This window comes from Elephas maximus, chromosome 25 (genome assembly GCF_024166365.1).
Source record: "Elephas maximus indicus isolate mEleMax1 chromosome 25, mEleMax1 primary haplotype, whole genome shotgun sequence".
NCBI classification, from domain to species: Eukaryota; Metazoa; Chordata; class Mammalia; order Proboscidea; family Elephantidae; genus Elephas; species Elephas maximus.
This window is the reverse complement of record NC_064843.1, coordinates 31,184,068-31,208,397: the sequence shown is the minus strand read 5'-3', so window position 1 is coordinate 31,208,397 and position 24,330 is coordinate 31,184,068. Positions and strand designations below refer to the sequence as shown.

Genomic DNA, 24,330 nt, shown 5'->3' with positions numbered 1-24,330 from the left:
GAGCATGAGTGTTTAATTTTTAGAAGATCCCAGTTATCTGCTTATCTTCTGGTGTTTGTATATTGTTAGGTATGGTTCCTATCTTATTTATGCTGTGTATTAGGGCCTCTAGTGTTGACCCTATTTTTTTCTTCTGTGATCTTTATAGTTTTTGGCTTCATATTTAGGTCTTTGGTCCATTTTGAATTCGTTTTTGTGTATGGTGTGAGGAATGGGTCCTGTTTCTTTTTTTTTCAGATGGACATCCAGTTTTGCCAGCACCGTTTGTTAAGAAGACTGTCTTTTCCCCCATTTAGCAGACTTCGGGCCTTTATTGGAGATCGGTGACCATAGGTGGATGGATTTATATCTGGATTGTCAATTCGGTTCCATTGGTCAATACGTGTGTCGTTGTACCAGTACCAGGCTGTTCTGACTACTGTAGCTGATAGTAGGTTCTAAAGTCAGGTAGTGTGAGTCCTCCTACTTTATTCTTCTTCTTCAATAGTACTTTACATATCCAGAGCCTCTTTCCTTCCCATAAAGCATTAATGATTAGTTTTTCCATCTCATTAAAGAATGCTGCTGGTATTTGGATCGGGATTGCATTGTATTTGTAGATTGCATTGGGTAGAATTGAAATTTTCACAATGTTGAGGCTACCTATCCATGAGCATGGTATGTTTTTCCATTTATGTAGGTCTCTTTTGGTTTCTTGCAGTAGCATTTTGTAGTTTTCTTTGTATAGGTCTTTTATGTCCCTGGTTAGATTTATTCCTAAGTTTCTTTTTTTCTTTAGGGGCTCTTATAAATGGTATTGCTTTTCTGACTTCCTTTTCATAGTTCCCTTTATTAGTGTATAGGAATCCAACTGATGTTTGTATGTTTATCTTGTATCCTGCTACTCTGCTGAATCTTTCTATTAGTTCCAGTGGCTTTCTTGTGGAGTCTTTTGCATGCTTTATGTATAGTATTATATCATCTGCAAATAGGGATAGCATCCAATTTGGATTTCTTTTTCTTGCCTTATTGCTGTAGCTAGGACTTTCAGCACAATGTTAAATAGGAGTGGTGATAAAGGGCATCCATGTCTTATTTCTGTTCTCAGGGGGAATATTTTCAGCCTCTTTCCATTAAGAATGATGTTGGCCAAAAAAAAAAAAAAAAAAAGAATGATATTGACTGTTGGTTTTGTATAGATGCATTTTATTATATTGAGGAATTTCCCTTTGATACCTATTTTATTGAGAGTTTTTATCAGGAATCTGTGCTGGACTTTGTCAAGTGCCTTTTCTGCATCGATTGAGATGATCATGTGATTCTTTTGTTTATGAGGTGGATTACGTTAATTGTTTTTCTGATGTTGAACCGTCCTTGCATACCTGGTATGAATCCCACTTGGTCGTGCTGTGCTTTTTTTTAATGATGCTGAATTCTATTGGCTAGAATATTGTTGAGAATTTTTGCATCTATATTCATGAGTGATATTGGCTTGTAACTTTTTTTTTTTAGTGCCTTTGCCTGGTTTTGGTATCAGAGTTATGCTGGCTTCATAGAATTAATTCAAAAGTAGCCCACCCTTTTCTATGTTCTGAAATAGTTTGGGTAGTATTGGTACAAGCTCTTACCTGAATGTTTAGTAGAATTCTCCAGCAAAGCTATCTGGACCAGGGCTTTTTTTTTTTTTTTTTTGGCTGGGAGTTTTTTTTTCATTACCTTTTCAATCTCTCCTCTAGTTATGGTCTGTTCAGATTTTCAACCTCAGTTTGTGTTAGTTTGGTTAGGTAGTATGTTTCTAGAAATTTGTCCATTTCCTACAGGTTTTCAAATTTGTTGAAATATAGTTTTCATAATACTCTGTTTGCTATGATCCTTTATATTTCAGTTGGGTCTGTTGTAATGTCCTCCATTTCATTTCTTATTTGGGTTATTTGCATCCTCTCCTGTTTTTCTTTCCTTAATTTGGCCAATAGTTTGTCTATTTTATTGATTCTTTCAAAGAACCAACTTTTGGTTTTGTTGATTCTTTCTATTGTTTTTCTGTTCTCTATTTTATTTATTTCTTTATTTTTATTTATTTTATTTTGATTCCATCTTTGATTTCTTCTATTACCAAGTGGTTTTTAAGCAAGGTGTTATTTGGTTTCCATGTATTTGATTTTTTTTCCTGTTATTAATTTCCACTTTTATGGCATTGTGATCGCAGAATATGCTCTGTATTATCTCAATGTTTTGATTTTGTTGAGGGTTGCTTTGTGGCTTAAGATGTGGTCTATTCTGGAGAATCATCCATGTGTGTTGGAAAAGAATGTGTACTTCGCTGCTGTTGGGTGGAGTGTTCTAGGTATGAGCTTGAGGGTCAAGTTGGTTGATTGTGGCCATTAGATCTTCTGTATCTTTGTTGAGTTTCTTTCTAGATGTTCTGTCCTTTATCGACAGTGGTGTGTTGAAGTCTCCTACTATTATTGTGGAACTGTCAGTTTCTCTTTTCAGTGCTGTTAGAGTTGTTTTTTTTTTTTTTTTTTTTAATGTATTTCAGAGCTTCATCATTGGGTGTGTAGATATTTATTATGGTTATGTCCTCATGGTGGATTGTCCCTTTATCATTCTTTAATGTCCTTCCTTGTCTTTTATGGTGGATTTTGTTTTAAAGCCTATTTTATCTGAGATTAGCACTGCCACTCCTGCTCTTTTTTGATTGCTATTTGCTTGATTTTTTTCTCCCATCCTTTGAATTTTTAATATATTTTTGTATTTGTTTCTAAGGTGTGTCTCTTGTCGACAGCATATTGATGTTTTTTTTTTTTCTTTTAAATCCATTCTTTCACTCTCTGTCTCTTTATGGGTGCATTTAAGCCATTTATATTCAGTGTGATTATTGATATGTGTGAGTTTGTTGCTGTCATTTTGTAGTGCTTTTTTTTGGGGGGGGATGCTGAAGTTTTCTTTGTTCCTCTTACTCTCCTGTGCTGAATTCATTTTGTTTGTGTTTTTTGTTTGTTTCTTTCTTTTGTTTTTGTACATGTTGTGTTTATTGATGCTTTGTTTTTCTTCTTTATTTTGATGGGTAGATTTGTTAACTTTCTTTGTGGTTACGTTGAAATTTGCTCCTAGCTTCCTAAGTTTAAACCAGTCTTTTATTACTTGATATTGCCTTGACTTCCTCTCCATTGGAAAGTTTTACACCTGTTTATTCCCTCTTTTGTCCTCTTGTATACTTTTTAGTTTTGTTTTATCCTTGAGAGTTCATTACCTTGGTTGATATCTAGCTGGTGCTGTCCTGTGTCCTACATTGAGGTTGTTGTCTGATGTTGTTAGTTCTCTAACCAAAGGACTCCCTTTAATCATTCTTGTAAGTTTGGTTTTGTTTTTACACATCTCCTTAATTTCTGCTTATCTGGAAATGTCTTGATTCTGTCGTCATATTTGAGTGAGAAATTTGCAGGATATATTACCTCTTGACTGGCAACTTTTTTCTTTCAAGATTTTATATATGTTATCCCATTGCCTTCTTGCCTGCATGGTTTCTGCCAAGTAATCAGAGCTTAGTCTTATTGTTTCCCCTACGTGACTTTTTGTTTTTCTTGAGCTGCTCTCAGAATTTTTTCTTTGTCTTTGGTTTTAGCTAGTGTGATTATAATATGTCTTGGTGATTTTCTTTTGGGGTCTATTCTTATAGGGTTCATTGAGCTTCTTGGATGGTCAGCTTTTCATCTTTCATGATATTAGGGATGTTTTCTGTCAGCAAATATTTCAGTGACCCTCTCTGTGTTTTCTGTTTTCTCCCATTTTTCTGGAACTCTGATTACAGGCAAATTTTTGCTTTTGGTTGTATTCCCACATTATTCTCAGGGTTTCTTCTTTTTTCTTCATTCTTTTCTCTGATTTTTCCTCAAACAAAGTGGTATCCAAGGATTTGTCTTCATTTTCACTGATCCTATCTTCCATTGTTTCAAATTTGCTCCTAAAACTTTCTATTGCACTATTTCTGAAATCTTGTTGTTTATCTTTTGGATTTCTAATTGCTGTTTTTGTATGATTTTCTATTTGCTTATTTATTTTAACATTTTGTTCCTGTATTGTTTTCCTGAATTCTTCCATTGCGTTGTCTGTGTTTTCCCTAATTTTGTCTGCATTTTCCGTGCTTTTGTCTATTTTTTCCTTCCTCTCTTTCCAGTCTCTTGGAAAGCCTCAAATTTTAGAGTTTTGAATTCCCTGTTAGGTAGTTCCAGTGCCTTTTCCTTCTACCAGGAGGTCATCTGGTGTTTTATTGTGGTTGCTTTCTAGAGTCATACTGTCCTGTTTTGTTTTTAATATGTTTTGTTAGTGTCTGCTGTCTCCAGGACACTCAGGAATTATTTTCTTGATTTATTGATTGTAGGTTTGTTTGTTTCATCCTGCTTTTTTGTTTTTATTTGGTTATGTCTGGGCAGGTAGGCTAGGCTTGTTTTGTTGCTTACTCAGCTGTGGACATGATACTTCTCACCAACTTGTCCAGGTGAGCATGGCCGGTCACTCAGCTATGGTACAGCAGTGCAGGTCCAGCGGAGGGGAGCGAGGGGAGGGGGGGTCATTTGCAGCACAAACTGGGGCTGACAGATGGGGCCAGGTGACAGTTCAGGATGGAGTCCAGGGGTCTGGGTATCTGTGCTGGTGCCGCTTGGGAGAGTGATGCTCAATGTTCTGTGCAGATAGGCAGGAGAGAAGGGAGAGGATGTGATGTGTGGAACTAAGTGTATGACAAAGAAGAGAGAGAAACAGAACCAAATTTTAAAAAAGATGTAAAAAAGAAATAAAAAGTCAGGTGGGAGCATGGCAGATGCTGGTGGCTTCCTAGCCAAGTGATGTGGCTCAGCCTGTCTAGAACGGGTGTAAGCAGCACATGGGGCTAGGTGGGCGGGGGGGGGGAGACAAGAAGGGAAAGAGAGAGAAGAGACAAACAAAAACAAAAACAATGGGGGAGCTAGCTATTGGGGGCAGGATGGAATTGGGGTGGTGGTGAGCTATATGTCTCTCTTGCCAGATGGTGTGGCACAGCCCATCAGGAAGGGGCAGAGACAGTGCAGGACCTAGGTGGGAAGGGGGAGGGAGAAGGGGAAAGATAAAGAAAAATAAAAAATATAACACTGAGAGAGCCAGCCTGTGGCTGGCACAGGCCTGGGGAGGCTGTATGCCAGAGGCGATCCAGCCCAGTGGTACAGCACAGCCCATTGAGAAGAGGGGGGGCTAGGTGGGTGGGAGAAAGGAAAGGAAGGAAGGTAGAAAGACAGAGAGAGAAAGAGGTGAAACAATGACAAAAAAAAAGAAGAAAAACAAACAAAAAGTGTTGAGGGAGTCAGTCGGCGATGGCAGCTCAGGCATGGGGGGCTGTGTGCCAGTAACTCTCTAGGCAAGCAGTGTAGCATGGTCCTTCGAGAAGGCGCATGGGTGGCACACAGGGTTTGGCGGGCAGGATAAAGGAAAGGAAGGGAGAGAGAGAGAAGGAACGGGGGGGGGGAAGCAAACAAACTAAAAAAATATGGCGCTGAGGGAGCCAATTGGTGAGGGTAGCACAGACCCAAGGAGGCCATGTGCTGATGGCTCTCTAGCTGAGTGGTGCAGTAAGGCCCTTTGGGAAAGGAGCAGGGACAGTGCACAGGGCTAGGTGGACAGGAGACAGGAAAGAAAGGAAGAGAGGGAGAGAAGAAACAAAAACCATGCACTGGTGACTTTCTAGCCAAGCAGTACTGCACGGCCCATCAAGAAGGGGCAGGGATGGCACAAAGGGCTTGGTGGGTGGGTGAAAGAAAAGGAAGGAAGGGATAGAGAAAGAAGAAACAGACAAAAAAAATGGCACTGAAGGAGCTGACCAGTGAGGGTGGCACGAACCTGAGGAGGCCACTGCCAATGGCCAGTGGCTCTCTAGTCACATGGTGCAATACTGTCCATTGAGAAGGGGCAGGGGCAGCTCATGGGGCTAGGTGGGCAGGAGAAAAGAAAGGAAGGGAGAGAGAGAGAGAAGAAGCCAAATAAATAAATAAATGGAACTGTCGGAACCTGCTGGTGGGGGTGGCATGGACCTGAGGAGGCTGTGCACTGGTCGCTTTCTAGCCGAGCGTTGTGGCACAGCCCATCAAGAAGGGGAGGGGACAGCACACAGAGTTAGCTGGGTGAGATAAAGGAAAGGAAGGAAGGGAGAGAGAAGGAACAAGAAAAAGCCAAAAAAACCCCAATAACTCTCCCCCAAAGAAATGTTGCTGAGGGAGCCAGTCAGTGGGGCAGGGTGGATCCAGGCAGCAATGAGATAGCGTCTCTCTGGTTGAGCAACTGTGGCCCGTTGGAAAGCGGCAGAGGCCACGTAGAGGTAAAAAGGATGAGGGGAGGAAAGCTTGTATTCCTGGTTACTGGATGCTCTGTTTCCTGTTGGGAGCTCCATGAAGCTGCCTTCCCATACTCCCTGTCTGTGTTCCTTGGTGACTGTAGTCCAAGATGGCGAATCCATGCTGAGTTAACTGGTTGAGGACCTCCACTCTGTAGCACTCCTCATTCTCTGTTCTCTCTTAGTTTCTTATTTCATTCGGTGCTTGATCGAGTTCTTTATTCCTTCATTTGATGCTTAGGATTCCAGTATTGATGTTTGTATCTGTTTTACTTACTCTTTTGGGCCTCCCTAATAACATTTTTTTTTTTTTTTTAAATAACATTCTTGAAAACAAACAAAAAAGTGACGTTGAGGGAGCCAGTCGGTAATGGCAGCTCAGACCTCGGGGCGGAGGGGGTTAAAACCAAACACAAGAAGAGAAGTTTGAGGAACACAATGTAACATACCAATGGTCTCTCATAAGAATCAGTTTAGATTTCTCCCCAGAAACTCTTGAGGCCAGAAGACAGTGGAGTGACACATATAAAATACTGAATGAAACAATTACCAACCCAGAATTATTTACCTATCAAATTTGTCATTCAAAAATGAGGGGGAAATCAAGACATGTCCACACGAATGGAAGCTCTGGGGATTTGCCACTACCAGACCAGCTTTGCAAATATTACTCAAAGTAGTACTCAAAATGAAAAGGCAAGAGGATTAGATAAATTCTCATATCTATACAAGGGAAAAAATAAGAGAGAGATCTCCAAAAATGCAACAACAAGGGCAATTGTAAAGACCAAGTATATGATATTTTCAGGGAATAAACTCAATAATAAAATCCTGTAAACAATAAAACATCAACTTTGTAAGAAATAAGTACAAAGTGAGCTTATCAAGTACAGGTTGTATATTGATGTTAATGGAGACACACCAACAGAAATGGTGGAGGGAGGAGCATATCAGAAATAGATTTATTATGTTAAGGTTGTAGGCTAACTGTTGTTCATGTTAAATGTAGTTGCAGCTGTAAGTTGCATAATGTAATATATGTGGTAATCACTAAGAAATCACCAAGAAAAAATATGCAGAGGAAAAGAAGGAAGATAGCAAAATAGTTCATCACAAGAAAGCAGCCAAATACAAACAAAAACAGAAAAATTAAAATTAAAAAACAAAGAAGATACAGAGCATTCAAAAAACAAATAGCAAAATGACTGAGGTAGACAGTTCATTTTCAGTAATAATCATAAATGTAAATGGTCTAAATACCCCATGCAAAAGGCAGAGAGTGGCAGAATGGATTAAAAAAAAAAAAATGATCCATCCTTTTGCTGTGTACAAGAAACACACCTTAGACATAAGGACACAAACAGGCTGAAAATAAAAGGATGGAGAAAAATATTCCATGTGACTAGTAAACAAAAAAGAGCAGGGATGACCATACTGATATCAGATAAAACAGACTCAACTCAAAATCTATTACGAGAGATAAAGGAGGACATTACGTAATAATAAAAGGGTCAATCCAGCAAGGAGACATAGCAATTATAGATATGTATGCACCTAACTGCAATGCACCAAAATACATGAAACAGATACACTCCAGCAAACATCAGAACGATACACATTCTTCTGCAGTGCACATGGATCATTTTCCAGACTAGACCATATGCTAGAACACAAAAAAGTCTCAACAAATTTAAAAAGATTGAAATCACGCAAAGTATTTTTTCTGACCATATGGTATGAAGCTAGAAATCAACAACAGGAAAAATAAGGAAAATAAATAAGTAAATACATGGAAACTAAATAATACACTACTAAAAAACTACTGGATCACAGGCAAAATTAAAAATTCCTAGAAATAAAAACAACGTATCAAAACATTTGGGACACAGTAAAAGCAGTACTCAAAGGGAAATTCATAGCAATAAATATCTATACTAAAAAAGAAGACCCAAAATCATTAACTTAAACAAACAACTTGAACAAATAGAAAAGGAAGAGAAAAAAACCAAAAGCTACCAAAAAAAAAAAGGAAATAATAAAGATCAGGGCAGAAATAAACAAAATAGAAAAAAATAGAAAGAATCACAAAACCAGACGTTTGTTCTTTGAAAGGATTAATAAAATAGGTAAACCACTGGCTAGACTAAAAAAAAAAAAAAACAGAAGAGACAAATAACCAAATTAAGAAATTAAATTGGTGACTTTACAACTGATTTAACAGTTATAAAGAAGATTGTAACTGATTACTACAAAAAAAGTACTTCAACAAATTTGAAAATCTAGATGAAATGAATAAATTCCTAGAAACATACTATCTACCTGTCTTACGCTGGGTTCTCTAGAGAAGCAAAACCAGTAAATCATATAAATATCTATATAAACCAAAAAAACAAACCCACTGCCCTTGCATCTATTCCAACTCATAGTGGCCCTATGAGACAGAGTAGAACTGCCCCATAGAGTTTCCAAGGAGCGCCTGGTGGATTTGAACTGCCAACCTCTTGGTTAACAGCCATAGCACTTAACCACTATGCCACCAGGGTTTCCATAAATATCTGTATAGAGAGCTTTGTATAAAGGAAATGGCTCACGTGGTTGTAGAGGCTGAAATATCCCAGATCTGTGGGTCAGGCTTGAGGCTTCTCCTGATTCACATAGCCACAGGGGCTGGAAAACCCAAGATTGGTGGTCAGACAGCAGGGCTCTTGCTCACAGTCTGCAAAGACTGACAAATCCCAAGATCAGCAGGCAAGACCACAGGTAAGCTGTTAGCTCAAGTCCCAAGAACTGGAGGTCAGACAAACAGGAGCCAGCTGCAGGATCCAGAGCAAGCAAAATCCCACAAGCCTTGCAGGAATGTCCACTTATATTCAATGCAGACCACACGCCCAAGGAAACTCCCTTTCAGTTGATCGGCTACTAACAGCAGATTCTGTCATGGAGGTTATTACATTATATCAAATGTCATCATGTCACATCATCATATGACTGCCAAACTACATCATAACTGCCAAACCACTGATAATCATGGCCCAGCCAAGTTGACACACAACCCTAATGATCACACTACCCAAACTAACACAAACAGAGGTAGAACATTTAAACAGACCCATTATGAAAGAAGAGATCGAAAGTGCCATTAAAAAAACGCCAACAAAAATAAAAGCCCAAGACCAGATGGCTACACTGGAGAATTCTACCAAATATCCAGAGAAGAGCTGACACCAATCCTACTCAATCTCTTCAGAAATATAGACAAGGAAGGAACACTACTAAACTCTTCCTATGAGGCCAGCATAAAGCTGATGCCTAAACCAGGCTTTTTAAACCAGGCAAAGACATCACACACACACACACACACACACAAAAACCACAGACCAACATCCCTTATGAACATAGATGTAAATATTTTCAACAAAATTCTAGCCAACAAACTTTAGCAACATATCAGAAAAATCACATACCATGATTAAGTGGGATTCATACCAGGATTACAAGAGTGGTTCAACATTAGAAAATTAATCAATGTAATCCACCACATAAATAAAACAAAGGAAAAGAACCATATGATCATACAAATTGATGCAGAAAAGGCATTCAATAAAATTCAACACCCTTTCCTAATAAAAACTCTCAGCAAAATAGGAATAGAAGGGAAATTTCTCAACATAATTAAGGGCATATATGCAAAACCAGTGGCTTACATTAAACTTAACACAGAAAGGCTAAGAGCCTTCCCTTTAAGATCGAGAATGAGACAAGGATGCCCATTATCACCACTCTTATTCAACATTGTACTGGAAGTCCTAGCCGGAGCAATAAGACAAGAAAAAGAAATAAAAGGTATCCAGATCAGAAAGGAAGAAGTAAAACTATCTCAGGAAGGGTCAAGATGGTTGAGTAGTTATCTACTTCCTGTGGTCCCTCTTACAACAAAGACCTAAAAAAGTGAGTGAATCAATTATTGATAATCTAGTAGCCCTGAACATCAAAGGCAAAGTCGAGGAACTGGACTGAGCAGCCAGGGGAGGGAGAGATGGTTCAGAAGCAGTGAGAAGTTGCCAGACCTGACTTAGCGGGAACCAGCACCCAGCAGGCTGGATCCGCTGGCGTGAGTGTGGTGAGGCAAGCAGTGGCATTCGGGACACATTTTCCACATCAGGAAGGACCCAGCAGTGGAGAGTCCACTCAAGCCTCCAGAAACAGCAAAAAGTGGTGCTCTCAACAAAAGATAAGCACAAGCATCTAAACTACCTCACAGACCAAAAAACACCCTTTGGGGGGAAAAAACTCTCTCCCATTTTCCTGACCCCTCCCTGTTTGGCACCAGGTCCCTGGGCTGGAAGTAGGACCTGTTGTGCACCTGAGCCATTCTCCCAGACCTGGAGAAAGAACAAATTAACAAACAGGGAAAAAGTAATCTGCCAGCTCCCCTAAACTGGGAACAGAAACAGCTTCTTTACTTAGGATGACCTGGACACTTGAGCTGAATCCATACAAGAAAAGTAAACGGATTCCTGGGCTCATATACCTAGTAACAGCTCTAACCACATGGTGAAGGACTTTAGAGCTTCAAAGGCACCAATAACCAAACTAGCTCACTTGAGCAGCCTATTTGAGCATATCAAAACAAAACAAGAAGCTAGGACACAGTAAACAAACATAAAATAAACAAAAACAATAACTTATTGATTGCTCGGAGACAACTCAATATCAAATCACATAGACAGGCTGACTGTGATGGCTTCAGCAAGCTCCCAAGACAAAGAATCAAGAAATCTTTTGGATGAAGAAAACTTCCTGGAATACAAAAGATTAACATACAGAACTCTTCAATAGATCAGGAAGGATTTCAGGCAAAACGCAGAACAAGCCAAGCAACATAGAGTCAAAGCATTACAGAAACTTAAGAAGATTAGAGAAGAGCATAATGACAAATTTAATAGACTGCAAGAAGTAAAACTATATTTGCAGGTGACACGATCCTATGCATAGAAGACCCTGAAGATTCCACAGGAAAAGTGCTGACACTAATAGAAGAATTTAACAACATTGCAGGGTAAAAGATCAACACACAAAAATCAGTTGGGTTCCTCTATACTAACAAAGACTACTCAAGAAAATACCATTTAAAATAGCCCCCAAATAGATAAAATACCTAGGAATTAACCTAACCAGGGGCATAAAAAACTTATACAATGAAAATTGTAAAACACTACTACAAGAGACTTACAAAAATGGAAACACCTCCCATACTCATGGATAGGAAGACTTGTTCTTGTTAGGTGCCATCAAGTTGGTTCCGACCCATAGCAGCCCTATGTACGATAGAACAAAACACCGCCCGGTCCTGCACCATCCTCATGATCATTGTTATGCTTGGGCCCATTGTTGCAATCGCTGTGTCAATCCATCTCGTTGAGGGTCTTCCTTTTTTTCACTGACATTCTACCAAGCACAATGTCTTTCCTCCAGGGACTGGTCTCTCCTGATAACATGTCCAAAGTATGTGAGATGAAATCTCGCCATGCTCACTTCTAAGGATCATTCTGGCTGTACTGCTTCCAAGACAGATTTGTTCATTCTTCTGGCAGTCAAGGATATAGTCAATATTCTTCACCAACAAACGCATCAATTCTTTGGTCTTCCTTATTCATTGTCCAGCTTTCACATGCATATGAGGCAATTGAAAATGCCATGGCATGGGTCAGGTGCACCTTAGTCCTCAGAGTGACATCTTTGCTTTTTAACACTTTAATGAGGTCTTTTGCAGCAGATTTCCTCAGTGCAATACATCATTGGAAAACAATATAGTGAAAATGTCAATTCTACCTAAAGCAATCCACAGATACAATGTAATCCCTTTACAAATCCCAACAACATCTTTACTGAAATGGAAAAACTAATGACCAACTTCATATGAAAAGGAAAGAACCTCTGAATAGCCAAAGCAATATTGAAGAAAAAGAACAAAGCAGGAGGCCTCACACTCCCCAACATCAAAACATTCCATACAGCCACTGTAATCAAAACGGCCTGGTATTGCTTCAATGACAGACACATAAGCCAGTGAAATAGAATTGAGAACTCAATAAGCCCAGCCATCTATGGACAACTGATTTTTGACAAGGGGTCAAATTTCATTGAATGGGGCAGGTACAATCTCTTTAATAAATGGTGCTGGCAAAAATGGATATCTACTGGCAGAAAAATGAAACAAGACCCATTCCTCACACCATACACAAAAATAATGCAAAATGGATCAAAGGTCTAAATGTTAAACCTAAAACCATAAAATTCCTGTAAGAAAACTTAGAGAGAAAACTATGGTAGCTAATCTTCTGTAAAAATAGGATAACAAACATAACAACAAATACATGAATAGAAGAAGACAAAATAGATAGGACCTCATAAAAATTAAAAAAACTTATGCTCATCAAAAGACTTTACTAAAGAGTAAATACACAGCCTACAGACTAGGAAAAAATCTTCAGAAATGGCTTATAGGATAAGGGTCTAATCTCTAAAATTTGTGGAAACTGCAACAACTCAGCAACAGAAAGATAAACAACACAATCAAAAAATTGGTAAACCTTCACCAAAGAGGACATCCAGGCAGCCAGCGAACATGAAAAGATGTCCACGATCATTAGTCATTAGAAAGATGCAAATCAAAACTACAATGAGATACCATCTTACCATGGTTAAAATGGCACTGATTAAAAAAAAACAAAAAACAGATAACAACAAATGTTGGTGAGGATGTGAGAAGACTGGAAACCTTATGCATTGCTGGTGGGACTGTAAAATGGTATAACCACTATGGAAAACAGTATGGCGCTTTCTCAAAAAAACTAGAAATAGAGCCATCCTATGATCTTTTTTATGATCCAGCAATCCCACTCCTAGTTATATACCCCCTCAAAAAATTATTGCTGTACAGTTGATTCTGACTCCTAGAGACCTAAAATTAATGACATGAACAGACATATGCACACCTATGTTCATTACTGCTCTATTCACAATAGCAAATATATGGAAACAAACCAAGTGCTCATCAAAAGATGAGTGGATAAGAAAATTGCGGTATATACAGCGGAATACTACACAACCATGAAGAACTATTGTGAGGCCTTGAAACGTAACATCGATGGACCTGGAGGACATAATGCTGAGTGAAGTAAGTCAGGAATATAAGGACAAATATTGTATGATTCCTCTTTTATAAGAAGACAAGAATAGATATATACAGAGAGACCAGTGTTCACTGGTGGTTACCACGGAGAGGAGGGGGAGGGGAAAGTATGCTTTAGAACGTAGAGACTTGTTATTTTACTTATTCATTTATTTGTTTATTATGCATGTATATATGTGATGGTAAAAGTAGCACCAAATGTGGATGTAATGAGCACGGAACAGCCAAAGTAAAAACGAGTGTTTGAGCACATATAGATGAGTATAGGCATATTGGTACAGGTAGGTATGGTATGTACATAAAACTAGAATAGGTACATGTAAATACAAATATGTAGATGCAGGCACATATATTCATTGAAGACACAAATATGCTCATAAAGTGAGCAGCATCTGGGATCGTAAAACTTGCAAGTGGCCATCTAAGACACAACTGTGGGTCTCCACTCACCAGGAGCAAAACAGTAAGAAGGTAACCAAAAGCTCAGAAAAGAAACAAGTCTGCCCAAGCCACAACCTCATCTACCCTGAGACCAGAAGAACTAGATGGTGTCCAGCAACCACCACTGATTGTTCTGACCAGGGTCACAATAGGTGGCCCCAGACAGGATGAGAGAAAAAAGTAGAACAGAACTCAAATTCTCATTAAAATAAAATTTTTAAAAAGCCAGACAAACTGAAACAGTAGAGAACAGAGGACTCCTGAGACTATTGTCGCGAGACACTATTTAAATCTAGAACTAAGGCTATCTCCTGAGATCACCTTTTTGTGAAACAGCAGAGTGGCACACAAAATAAAGGATACTGTCCATAATAACGGTGCCATCAGTATGAGATGAAAAGGTCAACAGTTACTCAAAAGCAAAGATCAGAAGATAAGGGGGCAGAGAAATTAGAGTACTGGAAATGGAACAAACAGAACACAATTAAAGAGAATATCGACACGTTGTGATAAATGTAACTAATGTCACTGAACCCTTTGTATGAAAATTGTTAAATAGGAACCTAACTTGCTATGTAAATTTTCACCAAAAAATAAAACATTATTTAAAAAGAAAGGTTGGTGGTTCAAGTCCACCTAGAGGTACCTTGGAAGAAATGCCTGGTTTTCCAGTTATAAAAATTCAGCCATTGAAAACCCAGTGGAGCACAGTTCTACTCTGACACACATGGGGTTGCCATAAGTCAGCATTAACTCGACAGTAATTGGTTTCGTTTGGTTTCCGGGGCCATTAACATCTAGAATTGTAGAGCTTCAAACACCCAAACCCTGAGAGTTTAGGATCCCAAAGCTAGTGCTCATACCATCCCAAGGGAATACAGTCCCCAAGGTTAGCTTGGGGAAAGCCACAAACACTGTCTTTCAGGCACTTGCTGGGACTCCCAGGGTAGAGTCATGAACTCCAAAATTCTGTGCTAACCCATTTATCATTTAGGGTTTGGGGTGGTTTCAGAGACAAAAAAAAAAAAAAAACCTAATCCAAAATGGCCTAAGCCAGAATTTATTGGCTTATATGACTGAAAAGTTGCTGTAGTAGCCTGGGTTCAGGTTCAGCTTAAGCCTGGCGCAAATGATGTCATCGAACCCTGTTTCTCTCTTCCTTCAACCAACCAACCAACCAATCAGTGCCATCGAGTCAATTCCGACTCATATGAGACTCTCTTCCTTGGGGAAGCCCAATTCTCAGATATGTTGTCCTGTCAAGGGACAAGATAGTCACCAGCATCTCTTGCTTTATCTCTTCAGCACTCCCAGTCCCATGGGAGGAGAGTGCCTTTTCCTTGACACTAAAGCAAAAGTCCTAAGACTCACCCTGATTGGTCCCTCTTAGGTTATGTACACACCCCTGAGCCAATTACTGTGGCCATGGGATTAGAATACACAAATTAGTTTAAGACTAGGTCCAAAGTTCCACTCCCTGGAGATGGAGGTGAAGTCAGTTTTTTTTTGAAGTGACATGGAACAGACATGGGGAGGGGCTCCCCCAAAGTAAAATAGCAGTACTGTTCTCACGAGAAAGGGGCCTGGATGCTGGGCAGAACATTCACAAATGTCCTGTACAAAATTGTACACCCCATTCACTCAACAAATATTTTTGACCACCTGCTATGTATCTGGTACAGCAGGCTATGGAGCTACAAGAGTGAAAAAAAAAAAAAAAAGACACATTCCATGCCTTTGTAGAGCTTGTAGTCAATGGGATAAATTTGTTATTTTCATTGAGTGCCACACATCCTGCAAGATAGAGGATATTGTCCCCTTTTTACAAACGAGGAAACTGAGGCTCAGAGTGATTCACTAATCTGCCACGGTCACACACTAGTAAGTGGAAGAGTAAGATTCAAACACAGATTTCTTTAACTTCAAAGTCCTAGCCACTCCACCCACTGCCCACAGAGTTCCCAAGGCCACCCTCCTAGCTCCTGGGTCCTCCTGAGATGGGTGAAGTGGAGGACTGGGGATGGGGGTGGGAGGAAGAGTCTGCTTTAACTGAGTTGTCCTCATGTGGTCGCCCAGGAGGCTGACTGAACATTTCGTCTTTGCATTTGCAGCATAGATATCCGCAGTTTCCAGCTGCCCAGTTCCCGGATAACACCAGTGCCCAATGTGGGCCTTAAACTCTCCATCAGCGATGCTAACATCAAGATCAGTGGAAAAGCGAAGGCACGAAAGCGTTTCATGTACGTTTCCCTGCTCAGGGCTATCGGGTGTATGGGTGAGCTCTTGGGGGATATTCGGAAGGGATAAAAGCTAAGGTCCTAAGAATGCCCAAATTTTCCTTTGCCTGTCACCACTCATCCCCACAGGGGTCTTGAGGGAATTAGGGAATTTTCTACATCAGAAGAGTCAACACAATCCTTGATTAATAGCTAAGCATTTGCCTGATACCTCAATGCAGGACTCTGGCAAGACTGAGTTGGAGCATGGGGCTTAGGATGGAAGACAAAGAGCCTTAGTGGTGTAGTGGTTAAGAGCTGTGGTTGCTAGCTAAATGTCGGCAGTTAGAATCCACCAGCCACTCCTTGGAAACCCTGTGGGGCAGTTCTACTCTGTCCTATATACTCGCTGTGAGTCAGAATCGACTTGACATCAATGAGTTTCGTTTGGTTTGGTTTTGGTATCAGTTAGCTAAGGAGCCTTGGTGCCACAATGGTTAAGTGCTTGGCTGCTAACTGAAAGGTCAGCTAGTCAAACTCCCCAGGGGCTCCTGGGGAGAAAAGAACTGGTGATCTGCTCCCATAAAGATTACAGCCTAGGAAACCGTATGGGGCAGTCCTACTCTGTCACTTGGGATTGCCGAGAGTCAGAATCACCTCAATGGCTCACAATAACAACAACATCGATGAGCTGTTTCTTTATAATAAATCATCCCAAACTCAGTGACTTAACACACCAATTCTGTATGATCATTTACATGTCTGTGGGTTGGCTGGGGTTCAGCTGATCTAGGTTTGGCTCAGCTGCAGTGGCTCTGTTCCAAGTGTATCTCATCCTCTTCCCCGAACCAGAGAGCTACCCAAGGCATATTCTTCTCCAGTGATTGCAGAGGTTCAAAAAAGGGCTTGCAGAAACATGCAGACCCTCATAAGGCCTAGGCTCGGAACTGACCTATAGTGCCTTCTACCCATGTGCCCATTGGTGACTTCTACCCATATGCCCATTGGCCAGAGCAAGTCACGTGGCCCAACCCAAAGTGAAAGGGCGGAGACACACACTCCACCTATCATGGGCCATGGCATTTGTGTGGATGCAGAGAAGGATAAAAAATCATGACTGATAATCCAGTCTCCCACAACTCTGATCTAAGTACTGGGCTCTCACCACAGGCACCCTGCCCACTAGTAATAGTGGCCCAGGCTGACCGGTCACGTTAGCAACTTCTTCTTTGTGGGGATCTAAGAGAGGGCACCTTGGATGAGGAGAGGGGCATGAATCTACCCTCCTTTACAAGGATTACTGTGTCTGCACCCTCCCCACAACAAGAATTGCTTAATGCTTCACCTGGGCTCTTTAGCATCTACCATTTTACTTATTGATCACACACACACAGACCTATACTTCATCACATGATAGAAGAGTTGACAAATTAGATTTATGTCCACTGTCTTACCCAAACCTCACTTCATCTCTGAGGGGGGAATTACTAATCCCATCTAATTAAGACATCGATTAATTAATTGGCTCCAAAGCACCCAGCTTAGTGACAAAGCTGAGACTGACATTCAGGTGTCCCACTGCTGGTCCAGGGTCTGGGTGAGGAAACTGAAGCTCAGAGACGTTAAGAAACGTATTACACAAAGCCACACAGCAATAGGAGTCTAAAGGTAATGGTTAAGAGCAGGGTTCTGCCAGGCAGACGTGGGTTCAGACTTCAGGTGGAACCCTGACTCTAGCGTTCAGCTACTGTGTGACTTTGGGCAAGCCGCCTCCCCTCTCTGAGCTTTACCTTCTCACCTGAAGGGGGGATAATAACAGCACATACCTTCTGGCCTTGGTGTGAAGTTTGAGTGACAGTGGGGAATAATAAATAATGAAGTGCTTGCTCTCAGTCACTTCTCTTCATCTCCCTTCAGCAAAATTAGCGGCAACTTCGACCTGAGCGTGCAGGGCGTCTCCATCTCGGCTGATCTGAAGCTGGGCAGAAACCCCAACTCAGGGCGTGCCACCGTTGCCAGTTCCAGTTGCAGGAGCAGCATCAACAGTGTGCACATAAAGGTCTCAGGCAGCAGAGTGGGGTATGATCGGCTTGGGATATGATCTCCTGGGGCTGGAGACAGGGGAGGGACCTTGAGGAGAACTGTCCCTATCCTGCCTGCATTCAGAACGTACACCCAGAGCACCGCCTCCATGCCAGGGCTTGTTCGGAGGCCTCGGTGAGGGACTGGGGGGTGGGAGTGGAGCACGGATGAGCTGACACTGTCCCTGACTCCAGGTGTAACTTATTCATTAAATGCATTCAGCAGACTTTACTGGGCATGTACTATGCCCCAGCCTCTGTGCAAAGCATTTTATACGTGCTAAATTATAAAATCCTCCTCGCAAATCTGAACACATTCATCCATTCCTTCATTCAACAAATATCTGAGACCCTGCTATTCACCAAAGGAGCCCTGGTGGTGCAGTGATTAAGAGTTTGGCTGCTAAACCAAAAGGTTGGTTGTTCGAACCCACCCAGTGGCTCCACAGGAGAAAAGACCTGGAGATCTGCTCCCATAAAAATGACAGGCTAGAAAATCCCATAGGGCAGTTCTACTCTGTCACATTGTGTCACTCTGAGTCTAAAGTCAAGTTGATGGCACCTAATAACAACAACAACAACAAGCTATGCACCAGGCTTGTGCAAAGTGCTCAGAAAACAACAGTGACCAATAAAAATTTAGGAATAGTTAACACAGATTGGAGGCTTACTCTGTGCCAAGCACTGTTTTAAGCACATATATTATCTTATTGAAACCACACAAGGATTCTATGAAATTGGTCTATTATTATTCCATTTTCAGGGGAGAAAACACAGGCACAGAGAGGATAGGAAATAAACTGTTTCCATAGCTAGTGAGTGTTAAGGAGGGATTCAAATCCAACACCATCTTGCCCCAGACTCTTAGCCACCCAGTCCCTGTTCTCTTGAAGTTTCCAGCCCAATGGGGAAAGCAGACATTAACCAGTCATTGCATTAATGAATGGCTCACGGAAAATTACAAAAGGAGGTAAGAACTAAGAAGAGATACAAGGTACTGCGAGAATATAAAACAGGGAGATCTGACCGAATCTAGAGGCTGCTCAGTCTTTCTTTGAGGAAATGACATTTGAATTGAGTTGAGAAGAATAAGCAGGAGTGAAGTATGTAGATGTTGGAGACAGGCAGCATTTCAGGCAGGGGAAGGAGCATGTGTAAAGGCCCTGTGGTGGGAAGAAGTACAGGACACAAGAGGCCATGACAGGCCAGTGTGGTTGGAGTGCCAGTGCCTGGGAGGGAGGTGAGGAATGAAGCTGAGACTCGGGCAAAGGCCCTGCAGCTATTGAGGGAATGACTCCATAAACAGGTCACCTTACACAGGGTGAGAAGTGCCTAGTGGGGTGTGTGTAGCTGGAGCCCAGGGATGAGTGTGCCTAGGTCTATTTGGAGGAGGGAGGATGGCAGAGGAGGCAGCCTTTAGAATCATCCCAGGGGCACCTGGGAAGCCTCATGCATGCCCCCTCACGTGTCCCTCTCCAGGTGGCTGATCAAACTCTTCCACAAAAAAATTGAGTCTTGGCTCCGAAATTTCATGAACAAGAAGGTAAGTGGGTCTGGGAGTCTCATCAAGGGTCAGAACAGGAGGGGCCCTTCATGTCTGCCCTCATGCTTTGAAACCACAAACCTGGCTGTAAAAGTCAGTCATGGATACTTTACTGATGATTCCACTGAGAGACTGAGAAGGGGGTCACATCACACAGCCCACAGCAACCTGTCCACCTTGTCTACTTGAGCCATCTTGGCTCTTCCCCAGTCTGTCCCTGCCAACCCTCCCTTTCCACAGCCTCCTTCAGCCTTGCTGGCCGTCTTCCCCCACCCCACTACACCTGAAATCCTCCCCCCTTTCTGGTCTCCACCCAGAAAACATGCAACTGATGAAGTTGTCAGGCTAGACTTTGGCCAAACCCCCATTGTAACCCATTCCTTGAAGCTGGAACTGGTATGAGAGGTGGCACCAGCCAGTGTTCCTTGACCCTGCTCATACCCTGAACCCCACAAGACAGTTTCTTCAGCTGAGAAAAAGGACCATTAATTGGTCTGGTTTTCCATTTATAAAACATTACTGTCTGAAAATCACCTGAGCCTATCTTACAGAGAAAGCTTCCAAAAACAGTGAGCTTGGGCTTTCTCAAGAGGGCAATGGGGAGTCACTGAAAATTCTAGGCAAGGGGGGTGACCTGACCAGATTTGTGGTTTAGAACAATTTTCATTTTTTGTTATGTGACATTGAATTTATTAAATTATTTTTTGAATATTTTTACTGTGCTCTAGGTGAAAGTTTACATAGCAAATTAGTTTTCCCATTAACATGTCATACACAAATTGTTCTGTGACATTGCTTGCGATCCTCGCGACTTGACAGCATTCTCCCCATTTCCTCCCTGGATTCCCCATTTCCATTTGTCTGGCTTCCCTGCCCCTCCCTGTCTTCTCATCCTTGCTTTTGAGCAAACACTGCCCTGCCGGCCCCGTAACGTTGAGTATTCTACAGAGCACATTCCTCAGGGGTGTTATTGTTTATTTTATAGGCCAGACTATTATTTGGCTAAGTGACCTCCAGGAGTGTCTTCAATTTCCAGTTCGAAGGTTATCTTAGGGCAATAGTCTCAGGGGTTCCTCCAGTCTCTATCAGACCAGTAAGTCTGGTCTTTTTTAAGAATTTGGGTTTTGTTCTACATTTTTCACCCATTCTAACTGGGACCTTCTATTGCAATCTAGGTTAGAGTGGCCCGTAGTGGTAGCTGGGCACCATCTAGTTCTTCTGGTCTCACTTTAGAGGAGGCTGGAACAATTTTCTTGAATGTTATGAGAATGACCTGAGGGGCCAAAAGTGGGGACATGAAGACCATGGAGGAGGCTCATATAGTCTTCTAGGCAGGAAACGTTGGTTTCCCAGTCAATAGTGCTGAAAATATGGGTAAGGAGACAATCAAATGAAATAATCTATCTGAAAGCACTCCGTCAAAAGTTTCTAAAAATCAGTGCATCATTGATAAGCTGCATAACCCAGTGGATGAAAGAATGGGTTTTGGGGTCAGAACCCCTGGGGTTTTAGTTCTGCCTCCACGGCTGGCTTAACTAGCTGTGTGATCTTAAACAAATTACTTGATTTTTTCTGAACCTCAGTTTCACCATCTGTAAAATGGGAACATTAACACTTTAATGCATTTGAATTATGGTGTTGGTGAAGAATATTGAATATACCATGAACTGCCAGACAGACGAACAAATCTGCCTTGGAAGAAGTACAGCCAGAATGTTCCTTAGAAGCAAAGATGGCAAGACTTTGTCTCACGTGCTTTGCACATGTTACCAAGAGGGACCAGTCCCTGGAGAAGGACATCATGCTTGGTAAAGTAGATTGTCAGTGTGATGGTTAAGATTGTGTGCCAACTTGGTTGGGCCACAGTTTTTAGTGTTTATATGTGATCACTCCCTTGATGGGATCTACTGTGAGTAGCCAATCATTTGAAAGGGAGCTTTTTTTGGGCGTGTGGCCTGCATCCAAATATAAGCAGATGCTCTGACTTTTTGCTCACCCTGGATCCTGCGGCTGTCTCCTGTTCGTCTGACCTCCAGTCCTTGGGACATGAGCTACCAGCGTACCTGAACTTGGGATTCGTCAGTCTTAACAGGCTGTGAGCAAGAGGCCTGTTCTTTGACCTGCCAATCTTGGATTCGCCAGCCAGCCGCTGTGACTACCTGAATCAGGAGACACCTCTATCCTAACCCCACAGACTTGGACGTTCCAGCCTCCACAACAGTGCGAGCTGTTTCCTTGATAGAAATCTCTCTCTATAGATACATTTATATGCTTTACTGGTTTTGCTTCTCTAGAGAACTCAGCCTAAGACAGTCAGCAAAAAAGAGGAAGAGCTTCAAAGAGATAGATTGACACAGTGGCTGCAACAATGGCCTCAAACATAGCAATGATTGTGAGGATGGCACAGGACCGGAGTTTAGTTTTGTTATGAGGTCGCTACGAGTCAGAACCAACTTGAAGGCACCTAATAACAATACCTTCTTTACAAGGGTGCTGTGACGACTAATGAGATAATGCAGGCGATGTGATGATGACGATAGTGAGGAGGAGGAGGAAGAGGATGATAACTGTAACGATGGTGATGATGGCAAGGATGATGATGGCTTACACATGCACAGTACTATGCTGTGGTACTCTGCATGGCAGTAGAGTACACATGACACTATGCTATGAACTCCACGTGGATTTTAGCATTTAATCCACACAAAACCCCTATAAGGCGGGATGTCATGAATATCTCCATTTTACAGATGAGCAAACTGAGGCACGGAGAGGAAGTAATTGTGCTGGAATTCAAACCCAAGCCACCTTACCCCAGAGGCAAAGCTCTTAATCATAACAAGATACTGTTTAGAATGAGATATCAGGGCATCCATGATGCCAGCAGGGGCTGGAAATGGAGAGGAGTGAGCTCAGGAGTCTGCTCCCAAGGAATGCAAATTCCAGGCTTGGTATCTGGGGAAAGGAAGAGCCTGAATCTATGTAAGGTGTATATGGGGGAGGCAGGAAAAGGGGAAAGAGCCAGAGCTCCCAGCTGTGATTTGCTGTAGTTTGGAGCCCTCTGGTGGCCCTGATGGGTGAGTGGCACTGGAGGGTGGTAGCCCAGACTGCCTGGTTGTTGTTCCTCCCACCCCTGGGCCACTTGGAGAAGAGACACAGACTCCTCAGGGAATGACATTCTGGGTCCTCTTGTGACCCAGAGTCTGATGTGACAGAAATACACTCCAGAGAAACCAACTTTTCTCCCCCTCTGTTCCTTCCTTCCTTTCTCCTTCTCCCTGCCTCATTCCTTCCTTCTACATCCTTCTTTTCTTTTTCCTCTGTCCCTTCCTATTTCCCACCCTTCCCTGATAAAATAACGGGCCATGGAGAAGAAGGGGGAGGGGAGTTTGGAGGCTGACCTCTGGACAGATGGTGGGTCCAAACCCAAGGAGCAGTAAGATCCTGAGGAGTTTGGTTTGGGAGCTGGCCTTGGGAGGCCTGGGGCACACACAGGGGCAGGGACATTGTCTAGGAGGCAGCTAGGCCCCCAGGCTCAGGGTATAGGTCTGGGCTGCAAACCCTGGTCTGGGTGTTGGCTGCATATTGGGAGCAGTGGAGGCGACTTCCCCCGGGGCAGAAGCCGAGACTAAGATTTGGGTGTAAGTGGTTTACTTAGAGGAGAAATCAGGCATCCCAGTGGGGGCGTGGGGAGAGGAGACAGGAAACGCGCATTAATGAAGGGATACTGCTGTGGGCAACTGGGGCTCCAGCCTGCTGGGGATTCTCAGAGGAACTGTGTGGAACACACCTCAAATTGTCCCAAAAGGGGTAAGAAAGCTGGGAGTATTTATCCACCAACTCTTACCCCCCCTTCAGTTGAAGACTGTTTCTGGGGGGTTTTAACTCCTTGGCACCTCTGAGCAGCTCTGGTCAGGCAGCTACAGAAAGCCCTCGGGCAGGGAGATGCAGGAGCTGAGGGCAAGAAGTCATGGTGTGTAGGGGAATTGTTCACACCAGCTGTAGGTGACTTCCGGGAAGGCCATGTGGATTAGGATGGGGCGCCAACAGCATCTGCTACAGGGGGACACAGGTGTGCATGAAATGGCTCAGGGAGAAGGCTCAGAGTGGAAGGAGTAGGAAGCCAAGAAAGGCTTGAGGAGTGCCCACATTTACATGAAGGCAGAGGAGTTCCCAAAGGATGTCTGAGGAAGAGTGACCAGAGAGATAGGAGGAAAGCCCGAAGAGTCTTTGGTTATAGGGCTCTAGAAGGACCATTTCTAGAAAGAGAGGGTGGTCACCATGCCAGGTGCTGTCCAACAGTCAAGAAAGCAAGGACTCAAGAGACTCAGTTGGATTAACGAGGTGGAGGCTGTTCATCCAACATCTGGAGGGTGAGGAGAGGGTTTATCTGACCACTACCCCAAGCCCCAATCTCTTCAAGTTAGGGACAGCTCTCATTTTAATCCTATGTTCCAGCTATCCATCGCTTCAAAACAAACAGCCCCAAATTTAGTGTCATAAAACAACTGCCATTT

General features: G+C 42.3%; 1 protein-coding gene across 1 annotated transcript in view; it reads left to right on the top strand.

Moving 5' to 3' along the window:
- The window catches only part of BPI (bactericidal permeability increasing protein), a 49,556-nt gene that overhangs the window by 4,323 nt on the left and 20,903 nt on the right, over positions 1-24,330 (top strand). Inside the window, exons 3-5 of the mRNA XM_049869077.1 lie at positions 16,085-16,213; positions 18,107-18,268; positions 19,750-19,813. Coding sequence (XP_049725034.1) covers positions 16,085-16,213; positions 18,107-18,268; positions 19,750-19,813 — 355 coding nt within the window. The remainder of the gene's footprint in view (positions 1-16,084; positions 16,214-18,106; positions 18,269-19,749; positions 19,814-24,330) is intronic.